Source organism: Centrocercus urophasianus, unplaced genomic scaffold (genome assembly GCF_019232065.1).
Source record: "Centrocercus urophasianus isolate 14NV4802_14NV808 unplaced genomic scaffold, USGS_Curo_1.0 seq_23, whole genome shotgun sequence".
In the NCBI taxonomy this organism is placed as follows: domain Eukaryota; kingdom Metazoa; phylum Chordata; class Aves; order Galliformes; family Phasianidae; genus Centrocercus; species Centrocercus urophasianus.
In genome coordinates, this window is record NW_024884789.1 from 14,875,184 (window position 1) to 14,888,043 (window position 12,860).

At 39.6% G+C, this 12,860-nt stretch overlaps 1 protein-coding gene across 7 annotated transcripts in view; it reads right to left on the bottom strand.

Annotated features, from left to right (window-relative positions):
• ICE2 (interactor of little elongation complex ELL subunit 2) overlaps nucleotides 1-11,798 on the bottom strand; it is a 35,459-nt gene extending 23,661 nt beyond the window's left edge. For 5 of the 7 annotated variants that reach the window (XR_006169783.1, XR_006169784.1, XR_006169786.1 and 2 more), the window contains exons 1-9: nucleotides 11,713-11,798; nucleotides 10,794-10,898; nucleotides 8,253-8,520; nucleotides 7,317-7,436; nucleotides 5,939-6,073; nucleotides 5,466-5,582; nucleotides 3,499-3,658; nucleotides 1,477-1,664; nucleotides 67-1,009 (exon numbers count right to left, since the gene is read on the bottom strand). Coding sequence is in view for 3 of the 7 variants with exons in the window: in XM_042823926.1 (XP_042679860.1) it covers nucleotides 67-1,009; nucleotides 1,477-1,664; nucleotides 3,499-3,658; nucleotides 5,466-5,582; nucleotides 5,939-6,073; nucleotides 7,317-7,436; nucleotides 8,253-8,520; nucleotides 10,794-10,898; nucleotides 11,713-11,741 (2,065 nt within the window). In the remaining 4 variants the exon portion in view is untranslated. Of the gene's footprint in view, nucleotides 1-66; nucleotides 1,010-1,476; nucleotides 1,665-3,498; nucleotides 3,659-5,465; nucleotides 5,583-5,938; nucleotides 6,074-7,316; nucleotides 7,437-8,252; nucleotides 8,521-10,793; nucleotides 10,899-11,068; nucleotides 11,119-11,712 lie in introns of those variants that run through there. The other 2 variants (XM_042823927.1, XM_042823928.1) reach the window with 2 other exon arrangements.
• Between the last annotated feature and the right edge of the window lie 1,062 nt (nucleotides 11,799-12,860).

The window sequence follows — 12,860 nt, forward strand, 5'->3', positions numbered from 1 at the left end:
AAATGCTTTTCAGTTGAACTGAAATTTTTCAGATTTTCTCCACAGACAACAAACATTGCTACTCACTCCTTGGCACCCCCTGAAAAAGGCACGTCCAGGTATTCCTAGATGAGCCATGAGGATTTGGGGCAGGGCCCAGCACAGGTGCTGTGTGGGAGATCACTGGTGGCTTTGAAGATTGAGGCACGTGAGTTTGTGCAGCATTAGCATTATCACAGCTCACTGCTGGCTGCTCATGGGCTTTTTGGGTAGGTGACTTGAGGAGCTCCGTTTGCATTTTCAAAATCCGTCCAACAGGATCAAATTCTTTGGACAACCTTCTTGCAGTCTTTCTGGAGGCATTTTTCCCCTGATGCACAGTTTCTGAGCAATCAGCCATGCTTGCAGATGGATTTGGGGTGGGGGAAGGTGACTTGCAAGTCTGGACCAAGGTCTGAGAAACAGCATTTGGAACAGTTTTTTTGCATTCCGTATTTTTATGCTCTATATCAATTATTAAACGATCTTCGTCGGTGTCACTACTGCATAAAGGAGCATATATCTCATTTTTCTGTGCAGCATGAGAGTCTTTTTTGCAACTTACAGCAGGATATAAAGTATTAGTTTCACTGTCTGATACTTTTTTGGTCATGACATCCTGTGCTTTCTTCAACTCCACCTCCTCAGAATGAAAGTTTTTATGAGACCAATTTCCTTCAGGGCTGAAGCATACATTGCCACATGATGGAAGCTGCAATCTGGAATACGCTGAAAATCCCTGCTCAGAAAGAGGAGGGATTCTCTCTGGAGCTTCACTGTTTGTGGTAGATGTCAGTTTTTTTTCTGGTTGTAAGTCACATGACAACACTTTATCAGTGTTACCAACTGAACAAGTGTTTTCTGTTTTAGAAGTCCTTGAAAGTTTGACAGCTGCTCCAAAGGTTTCCAGTTCTGTAAAATCATCATCAAAATCCATCCCTGCATCATCTGTAAATGGAATCTTCCTGCACTGGTAGGTATCAGCAGACACCTTAACATAGGGAGAAAAAATAAATATTGCACAATCAAAAAAGCCAAGAAATAGAATGCATTAATGACAAATGAGACACTACCAAAGGGGAAACCTGAAAACTGTTCTAGGATCCAAATTTTCACTGTTGAGTGAGAGGGGCAGCTAGTGAACCAAATTCCTTCTGTTTCATGTGAAATGTTCTCAGATTGTAGGTATTAAAAGGTCTTTCAAAACAGAAATAAAGTCCATAAAGCTTGTTGCGCCTAAATAAACCCATTAAAACACATTTTAATGAAATAAACATTAAAGCTGAATTGAAGATACAATAGAAGCACTTAGAGGAACCGGACAGACATCCTCACAGACGGTGCCTGAAGCCCAGTAGTTAAAACAGGAGACCTAATTTTTCCTCCATTATCACACAAGTAGCTTAAAACACAGTATTCCCCCCCCCCCCCCTCCAAAAAAGAAGTGAAGCTACGTACATCCCACTGAAACAGATTGTCCTCATCTGGTTTGTCCATCGAAACATCGGAAATCGCAATGTAAGACTTTTTAGTTGCTAGGAAGTCTGCAGGAATTTCATGGAATATTTGGTTCCTCTCTCTTATTGTCATTTCCTTTTTCAGGAGAGGTGAGTCAACAAAAACCACTTTAGCTGCTTTGTTATCTTCTCAAGAAAGGAAATGCATATTAAATGAAAGAAAGAATATCACTTTAGAATTTACGCCATAAATCTTTCAGCTTCCAAACATATTACAATCCATTCCACATTTGCAAACAGATGAAAAACCATGCTCTCATTCACTATCAGAGAAGTATGTCCAGCTAGTTTGAATTATGATCCTGAAGCACCAACACACAACACACTGACAATTCATCAGATTTTAAATGTCACACTACATAAGGAATTCCTAAAGAACTAAGGATTCAACATTTCTCACATGGCATTATGAAAATAAAATGTACCCTATTTTCCAAAAAGATTTTCTTCTTCCTCTGTTCTGTACACATTAACCTCAGTAAATCTGACTTGGGGACTGTTATTTTCTTTTAAAGATTCATTGCCCAAAAGCGATGGCTGAAGTTTGTATTTCTTTCTGATCAGTAACTAAGTTAGGGCACTTTTGCCTCCCTCACTGCTGTTTATAACTTAAACATGAATCATAATTAAATTCACCAAAAAACAACAATGACACTCTGGCCAATGTGATATAGAAATCAACGGCTCACTCTGAACGTGTGGGCCACCTTATCTCTGCTTTAGAAAAATCTGAGTGAGGAAGAAAAATATATTAATGCAAGAGGTGGGTTGAAGTGGTGGGAGCTAAGGGTGGACAGGAGAAAATCCTTACGCAGCGCTGTATTGCCAATGTACTTCATGTGACTCTTTGACTGTTAACTTTGAAGCAAAAAATTAAATCTGAAAACTATAAAGGTGGCAGGAAAGGAGCCACGCACAACATTGCACAAAGTTCTTCAATTTGATGTAGAGAAAGATCAGAATTTCTAAGACTTGCAGATATTTGTCAACTACTACCTAAAAGTTTGCCATACAGATCTGTGTGTGATGCACACAACATTGACATTTCAAGACAGCCTCCACTGTAATTCAACTAGCTAAAAAAAGACAATGAGAAGGGAAATCTATACGCAAATTACTGATGGGACAGTATTCAGATGAGTTAATCAATTTACTGAAAACATTTTTTCTGCTAATTAGGAAAAAGGCCGTACTCCATGAACATTCATTAAACAATGATGGAAATTGGTTCTTTTAATTGCAGAAGTCACATGCAGTTATTTTCTTCCCAAGTAGTTTCCTGTTTTAGAAAGCAAAAAGGACATTTAACTGACTTTGCTTTTTTCCAAGTGGAAAATAACTGAGCATCTCCAAACTCAATGTTACTGGCAGTATCTCTAGAGGCTGTTGCTATTCTCAGTAACAAGGTAGGACAAGGTGCAGAGAACTATGAAATGACCTTGCTATTAGCTTTCCTCCTTGAGAGCAGAAGGAATACTATACCGGTGGATTTTTAACCTTCATTTCTGTGATAGCTGAAATTAAAATAAACACAGTTCTTCAAAAACAAAGGCCTTGGACTCATTATCCAATAAAAATCATTTATTTTGGATTTCTGTCCCTTATGATGTCAGATTTTATTATTTTGTTTGATTATTTAAACTAAAAACCATGGAAGTACTCGAGAAACTCACTCCTGCATTCTAGGGGGCAACTTCTCAAGAAATGCTAAGAACCCTAATTTGTAATGACAACTATGATTTTAACTAACTTCAGGTCTGGGTTTTTTTTTTTCCCCTTTAAATCAAATCAAAGTTAAATTATTTTACCGTGTGAACAAATCTAGACTCTTCTCCTTTTTCTCAGTTGATCTTGCTTGATTTACTAACTTTCTGTCCTTCTGTCAGATGAAAAGGGATTATGAAAAAATATCAAGAACTTCCTGGACAAAAATGTAGTTTTTATAGCAAAAAATATACTATACCTGCAACAGGGATCATCTTAACACAAACTGGAATTTCCCACTGTTCCTTGTAGTTTAATCCATGATTATTCAGCAATGTAAATAATGACTGATTACTTAGAACAACTTGAGGGGAGTATTTCAAAGCAAGCTTTTCTGCATTTGAATCTGAACTAATATCCTAAACAACAAAAGAAGGTAGATTTTTAAAGGTTTTCAGGTAAGACAGGTAATTTAAATCTGTAAACAAACCAACAAACATGCAGCTGTGGAGCTAATTCAGACACCCAACTACCACCACTGTGCCAGGCTTCAAAATCAAAGCAAACAGCTTTGCAGTTTTAGCTGAATCCTACACCTCTACCTTGTAGCACAAGAAAACATATCTTGCCTTCTACCTTTCTATTAATTCCTAATAAATTGAATTATTAGGTCAAACAAAAACAAAGGGGTAGTGACATAAGGGAGTGCAATGCAAAAGAAAAAAGCAACACATTCACTCACACGTGTATCTCAGATGCTCTTACAAGTAATAGCATCAAGGAGCAGCCTAACATTAAAGTATGATTAAAACTGCACATTTGTTTCAATGCAGACTGCCTGTAAAGAATGTCAAAGCAAATATAAAAACACGAAGAAAACAAATTCAGAATTGAAACAAAAGAAGTATAAAAAATTATGAGTTTCCAGGAAAAAAGAAGGTTGGGCATATTCATTAGGTGGGAGAAAACCAGTAAGAACCATGGAGATACTGGATGTTTGGGAGCATTAAGGGCCACGAAAGGTAAGTAAGAAAATCTAGCAGTGCTCTTTCTTTGTTCACCTGAGACAACATGAGAAATTGCTCTGAAAGTAATGCCCCCTATTTATTTCCATGAAAATTACACAGATATAAATAGCACAATAGCACTACATGATAGAACAAACACTCTGCTACAGCAAACACCCTTTTTCAACATAGTGACCACCGCTAGCTATGCATTTTTGCCAGCCACAGAGAAGAGCCTGCATGTCATTCTCCAGGCATGGCTGTCTGGAACGGAGTTCATCTTTCATGTTGCTGTTACCATGGCAGAAACACCTACTGCCTCATTGTGCTCACATCCACTGGTTGGTCTCTATGAACATTCAGCAATTGTCAATGAAGGTCAATGGGTGCCATTTTTTTCCCCAGGGAGGAATTCAGTTCTACACCTTTGCTTAACACGCACTTCCACGTCAGATGCCATCCTGTCAGACTGTCCCTGTGCTGCCATTTGTCACACAGCCACAAAACGTAACAGAATGTTGGAAGGAAGGTTCAGCCTGTACTGCCATACCACCAATATCCACCTCTGACATTGTGAGGCAAGATAATAAAATAGGAAGCACTACTTTCAGAGCAGATCTCATATTTTACAGATCCAACAGCTTTTGTGGAATATTATTTTCCTGTGTCATCTCTACTGCTTTCTTAACCAACAAACTTCTTTGCAGTCATAATACCTCTGTTGATAGGTTGGTTTCTGATATAGAAACAAACTCCTCAAATAAGTGCACAGCAAACTATCTGAAATAAATAGTCAAAAAACAAGTTCTGCAGAATGAGCAAAACAAATCCATTTCTCAACACAAACAGCAACACTGGGTATTTAACAGTGAGGTAGAATGGAATCTAAGAATTGCTCAACTCAGGAATGCAATTTATATTGCTTAGCAAAAGCGACAGTTAGATAAGGGACACCTCACTCACTCTTCAAAAAACTGAGGAGCCTAAAATATTTCTCGACCATGATGCACCAGCGTAACAATTGTGATAAACCAATTTTGGAAGAAGGCAGTATGACTGCTGTACATTAAATACTACACAAACAACGACACAGTGTTCACCACCACACCACAAGATGTGTAAGATTAAGATCAAAATGATGAAATTATGCAGCCACAGAAATGAAATGGTTCTTTTCTCCAATATGTGCCATAAAGATGACAATAAAAATGCTACTTACATTGTGGATAAGAGAAGCCTTTTTTTCTGGAGTTATAATAGATGTAACGGTTTTATAATCTGTGCAGAGCTGAACAGGCATGGTAGGGAATGCTGTCTTAGCATATCTTGCTGTACCCTTGAAGAAAATCAAGCAGGACCAGGAAACAATATTAAATGAAATCATGATGACCCAACATTCCACTTTTTGTGATGAAAGTTATTAAGAACTTATGGAGGTGCACGTTAGTGTTACGTCAGGAATTAAAGAAGTACTATTAACATCACATTTTTAGGGAGCACACAATAATTAACAGCCTCTCTGCCAGAATAACTCCATTAGTTTTACTGAAATGTTTTCACTGTGGATTACAACCCTCTAACCCAAGAACTAAATAATGCTTATAAAATTTAAATCCTTGCATAATATGATCTGTGTATAGTTCTACCTATTTGAGAATAACACCAGAAGAATAAGTGTACATAGGATATTACCATTACAAGAAGATTTTTTTCCAGCTTAAAGGTCAATTGCGTGTTAAATTTTCCTCCCATGATGCTCATTATCTCATGTAATGTGTAAAACTCAGGATACTTTTTCACATGTCCAATACAAGCCCTGAATAATTCCTAACAGAAACAAACAAAACAAAAAAAAAAGCATTTGTATATTTCATAAGAACTTGAATATCTTTATTTTCTGCATCTGCAATAGTTACATTAGCTTTACTTCCTGTAAAGAATACAGAAACATTTAGCAGATCACATACTTGTTCAACCAATATAACCCCGCAACAATCTTACAATCACTGGTATCAGAACTGAAACACATTCTGAATTCCCATCAGCCCTCCACAGGCAAGACTACAATATATGCATGCAGGCTTAAATCAGTTAAAAAAAAAACAAAAACAAAAACAAAAAGCAAACAAAAAAACTCCCACTAAATTCAGTACTCTGAATTGTGTTAGAAAAGGTCATTATTTGGCTTTCAGGGTTTTTTTTGTTGCCGTTGCTTAATTTTTCCTTATTTTTACAGGGAAAACTGGTTCTTTGTATTACTCACTACCTAATTTTATACCAGCCTGGGAAAAAGCTATAAAGGTAAGGACATAGAAAGATTTATATGTATTCCAACTTGCTTTCCTGTCAGAAAGCATTCCTGTTTTAATCTGTTGTAGGAAGTGTTATGGCACTTACTAAAAGAGACAGGAATTTTAGCAGAAAGTACTTAACTACAACACTTTAAATAAGGCATCACACTGCACTAAAAAAAATAAATAAAAAAAAAAAATCAACAGCAAGTCAGCAAGTCAACTCAGTAATGTGAAAGCTGATCAAACCTGCATTCTGGAATTTCTTACCCAAAATGTATCAAACAAAGAAAGACAGATAAATTACATTTGTGTTCAATTGCACAATCATCAAACTGGTGATTTAACACAGTACAAATTTCCAGACAGCTATGATTACAGCCTGATTAACCTCTGATTAAAGTGACTTTGCAACATACTTCATGTTTTGCTCAGTATATGCCCCAGTAGCATACATTCAGTATCAACTTGTCAATATAAACACACACTTACAGTGTAATTTCTTCCTTCACAAATATAAAGATCTCCTGCACTGTAATGCTGACTATCTTCATACTGTGTTGTATTCAACAACCTTACTCATATCCTGTGTTACTGCCCCAAACTGTGGACCAGGCTGTGCTGGACAGCATCAGTAGAACAGCAACCTTTCATGTCTCGCTCCAACTTCAAATCAGCAGCTCTGGGAAACTGCATCCCACAAGCAGTGTGTATGCAACTTCATCACAATTTCAATATCATTGCTGAAAAGCAGAATTAAACACAGCATCAGTAATTACCTCAGTATAAAGCAGAGCATCTTCAGAGATACAATCATAGTCCTGAGTACAGCTCTTCGCAGCATTTTGGGCGAACTTCATAAATTCTGCAACCTCACTGTTTACTACTTCTTTCATTTTCTGCAGGGAGAAAAAAAAAAACAAACAAACTCATTTCTAAGACACAATGGAATCCTAGGCTAGGTATGTGTGAACAGCAAAATCTCCAGAGATGTAGCACAGGTGATGGTATGAGGAAGGGCACGGCTTCCACTTGCTGATATCTGGCAAGTCTTCCCATGCATTTAGTTTCACTTAAGTAAAAAAGAAACTCTGCAACATTAGGTCTGCGTTCTCTAAATACCAAGCAGGCTTATTTCGACCATGCATAGGTGGTTTAAACAAAACAGAATTAGAGAACACTGGTGGAGCAAGTTTACATGATAGAATGACAAAGGTATCTGAGCTCTGACTTGATAAGCATTACGTTGTAAGTAACAGCAGTGCAGTAGGTATTGATCTGCTTAGAAAAGACACTCGCAGTGATACAGTGCAGAACAAAGGAAGTGGCATTAATAATGATGCACTGCACAGTAGTGCAGTTCGAAAACATTTACCATATACAGGATTCAGATAAAATAAAACATACATGAAACAAAGTATTTACACATTGCTGACCGAGCAGTAAGTGTGGACTTGAGCATTTCTACTGCAAAAAGTCTGAATGTGGCAAGCATCTAAGGTCAACATGCAGGTTTTCTCACATGCTGATGAAGAAAGTTCTGAATACAGGGTGTTGACAAAAACTGCATCAAAATATACAGGTTAAAAGGAGGTTCAGACAAATAGAATTTGAAAATATTTCTGCTACATTTTTGTTTGCTCTTCAAAGCTGAAGAAGTTGTACAACTCTCCTCTGTGATATTCCTATGTGTATATACACACATTTACACTTACCAGGTACGTCAGCAACTCTCTTTGACTTGCGGCATTGAGAGGAAAATGATTTGGTGTTTTTGAGAACTTAGTCATCAGATATAAATATGTTTTCTGCTCCTTCTCAGTCAGACAGGAGGTAAATGGATAGGGAAGTCTAGGTTCTGGAAAAGGATGATCACCAGTTGTGGTTTTAGTCACCACCCCAACTGCATTTGTAGCCTGTATGTTACCAATCTGTTTGTTTTCTGAAGAATTTGCCAATATCTCCACATCTTTCTTTGCCAATCTGAAAGAAAAGTAACAAGTGAAAGAACTGACATACTTTTACCTAGAAAATAGTATCTGCCAGAACTATATGATAAAGGTAGTCTCAAAACTGTAAATTTCTAATTCAGCAAAATGCACTCTACCACCCCAACTTACAGCCCACACTCTAAGAATTTTCCTATTCCGAAACTTCATGTGAGCCAAACTTACTTTTAGAACCAACAGCAGCTTTGCTACTGATTTCAATTAAAAACAAAAATAAACGCACATATTCATTTACATAATGGATATTGAGGCAAAAAGGTACATTCAAAACTGATGGAGTGCTCTGGAAAAACACATTAACAGTGAAAAGGTACAGTTTCAACATTTCCTCATTAGCTGATGGTGGGTATTTAGAAAAAAATTGCACTTGGGAAGGTCTATCTTATGAGTAAAATTTATGATAATACAGGAGAAAAACTAAATACAAAAAGCTTTTCTTTTACTGCAAAAGAAGTAAAAGAAAAGTTCTTCATTTTAATGACAGGAATCCCAGATTTCAGTGAAAATTTTTCCCAAGAATAGGGTATACAAGTTTCATTTTCATTTCTGAACACTGACGGAAATCAGTGGCTAGAAATTACATTCGGCTAAAGTAAGAAATACTAATGGCCCTAACAAAAACAAAGCAGTAACATCAAAAAGCTGGTTCTTATAATGACTCCAGTAGGTGAAGGCCATCTCTATCCTAATCTATTTGAAGTGTTTTCCAGAAATAAGATATTGAAGGTAAACAAAATGAACATTAACTGTTGACCCTGGAAAAAACATATTTTTAAAATACAATTTCAGCAGGAGAAAACATCTCAAGTGTTATTCAAACCCAATAGTATCACATTTACAGTTCTTAATAATACTTCACAGCTGTCTCTCTGAATATGAGAATATGTCCATCCCTATGGCACAACCTGGCAAATTTAATTAAGCTGCAGCAGCAACAAGATGCTGACTCAGATACGCCAATGTTAGAATGTCAAGAAATTCTAGCAGCTTAAATTGGCTGTATTCAGCAACGAATGAAATGGCAGCACATCAAGATCATTTCAGTATGCAGTGCTGTCACAGTCTTCATCAGGGTGCAAACAAAAATAATCTGACAGAGCTTTTCTGTCCACATTTACAGCATTATACTTTATTTGAGCTGACGGCTTAAATTTTCCCCCTTCATTTTATCAGCAACCTGCCTTCACAGCTTCTATGGTGAGTGAACATATATGTTACTAAATATTTATCACAAATCTCAATATACAAATTGACATGTTTTTTCCAGCTCTCACGTCCACATTTGCACCAACAGGTTACATTTCTTTTCCTCTTCCTGATGGCCACTCAACCCAACCCAACCCACTGATATCCTTATGTTATTGTTGCAATCTCTTTCTGGCTATAAGCTCACTTCTATCCAACAGAACTGAACGTAATCTCACTCCTAAGTATAGTCATACCTACTCCAGAAACCCTTAACAGCTGAAAGGAGATTAAAAAAAAAAAATTTAGAAAAAAATACAAAGCCTAAATATCATATAATATTCCAGCTATTGAAATCTTGCAGTGTGAGTCCTGTGCCTTTCATCATGCCAAAAAAAAGTTGACTCTATTTCCTCAATTTAAAATAAAAGGCATCAGAAGTGTGCAGGCAGTACCATCTATGCCAAAATGATTTGTGTGCACAGCATTTCAGCTCCTATTGCTCGTCTAACACTCCATACAATTCCTTGAGTAGCCAAGAAGCTAAGTGCAACTCCAGGGCAGCTATTGATTCTACGTAAATAGTGTTGGCTACTTCCAAAAATACAAGTAAAAAGGATTTCTGTGTACAGTACCATCAGCCTGGTACAAAGTGAGATCACAAGAGACCAACAGCAGGAGATAAACACATGAGACTGGGTTTTGGTTCACAGGTTACAGAATCTTTGTGAGGACTAAGTGCTTTATAACTTTTTGGTCTGCAAAACCAAGCAAAAAAAAAAAAAAAAGACACCAAACGGCCACAAAAAACTCAACACAACCCTCCCTCCCCTGAACAAAACAAATCCCCACAAAGAAAAGCTCCATCTCTCAAAAGAGAGAAAAGACCACAGGTCCCAACCTAAACTCCCTCTGCTTCCTGAGGCACCTCACGGGTAAGGCACAGAGCAGCCGCTACAAGGCACTCCTCACTGGGCAGCACGCAGCTGTCTGCCAGGCAGTAACTGCACGTGTGTACCAAGAGAGAAATGACAAACAGCACCCAGTCGTAACAGAATGTACCTGTTCGATAAATTCCACAGTTCCAAGAGGCTCGGAGCCAGGGAATATTTTTCATACGTTTCACGTGAGAAAAACACTTCTTTGCCATTTTTGGGTGAAACATCCCTGTTGATAAAAAGAACGCTGTGATATGTAACATTTAAAGACAAAAATCTGATCCCAAGAAACAAAGAGCAGTATTAATTACAAAAAAAAAATTACAAAAAAATAAAAAATCAGCGCACATCACTACAGCGTTTTCCCATTTCTTCTCACAGAATGTATTTATACCACACCTAACACCCCGCTGGTTTTCAACACTAAGATAAGCACTCGTTCCACAGCGCCAGAAGATTAACTCGGTGTCAGGTCCGTGGCAGAGGCGCAGTTTGAGCCCTCAGCTCCCAGATGGCACCAGCCCACACACAGCGACCGCAACTGCGGGCAGAACGCAACTCCGGAGACTGCTTTCCACACAGCCCCTGAACGGCCGTTTTTCCACGGGAAGCAGCCCTTCCTACAAGGTCAACTAAGCTACTCTGAAGGGTGCTAAGAAAGATTTATTTCCGTCGCCTTCGGAGATGAACTCAAAAGCACTTCATCTAGGCTTTTTTTTTTTTTTTTTTAAAGTTTATTCTTTTCGAGAACGAAACGAGCGCTATCAGCACTGAACAACGAAGGCAGCCACCTCCCCTCAGCGAAGCCGCGACTCCCACTCCCCCTCTCCCTCCAGAGCGGCACAAAATGGCACCGCGCAGCCCCCACCTCCAGCCCAGCGGCGGGGCGGAGCGGACACAAGAACCCAGGCCCGCCCCGCTCTCTCCTTCCCCCGCGCATGCGCACAGAGCAGCGGCATTGAGACCCGTGGGGTATTTTCCCGCCCTCCGCTCCTCAGATGCACCTCTGCTCAGCTACAGGGAGAGAGCAGGACTGCACTCACCAACTCAATAGCTGTCCTTCAGCCGCCATCTTAGAGCGCCTCGCAGGGAAAGGACCCGCCGGTTCATCACCTCGCTGCCGGGCGGGCCGGCCCTCACGGCCTTGGCCAATCAGCGTGGAGGCGCGCGGGAGCTGATGCTGTGAGCCAGCCAATGGCTGCACGGCTCGAGCGGTTGCTGGAGGCGCTGCGGGTGGCCATCTTGTGGTGGGCTGCAGCATGGAGGCGAAGCTGCGTAGGGCGGCTTGAGGCGTTCTGTCTTGTTCACCCTAGCCTGTTCGCCTTTACCTCGGGGTGATGAAGTCTGTCTAAGGCCTTTCGGCACCGACTCTTACGCTTTGCTAAGGTGTGGTCCTGACCAGATGTCATGTGCCTCGCGGCGCCTGTTCCCGCCCTGGGTGTGTTGAGAAGCCGGGCTGGGCTCCGCAGAGCGGTTAGCCCTCGGGTTGGGACTGTGTGTGAGGGCTGTCTCAGGGTAGCTGCACTTCCCAGTTTCTCTCTTCTTTCCCCGTGGGCTTTCAGTTCCTTGGCTTGCTTCCCGATAGTTACCATCAGGGCAGAGCCACAAAAAATCAACTTTTTTTTTCTTCTTTTTTTTTTCTTCTTTCTGATGATAAGGCTTTCCAGTGTGGTAAAATGTGGAATTTATACATTGTCTATCTGTAGGTTCAGATAATGGAAACCTGTAGCATTATAAGAGAAGGTGATCCCCTTTTCAGCCCAACAGATGGAGAAATAAGGGTTTGGGGTATTGCAGAATGAAAGCATTGAAGCATTCACTGCATCCAGTCCTGTAACTAAAACTGGGGACTGCATGCTAATACGTGAAGATACTGAAATTCAAGGTTACTTAGAATACTTCATTCAGATCTGGGCCCCCAGCACAAGCACATGGAGCTCTTGGAATAAGTTGAGAGGAGAGCCGTAAGGATAGTTGTTCGGCTGGAGCACCTTTCTGGTGAAGAGAGGGGCTGAGAGAGTTGGGGTTGTTCAGCCAAGAGAAGATTCCAAGCAGACCTTACAGTCTTCTAGTACCTAAAAGAACCACTAGGCAAGCTGTGGAGGGGCGCTTTGTCAAAGAGTGTAGTGAAAGGACAAGGCATAATGGCTTTAAACTGAATAGATGTAGATGAGACATAAAAAAGAGGGCT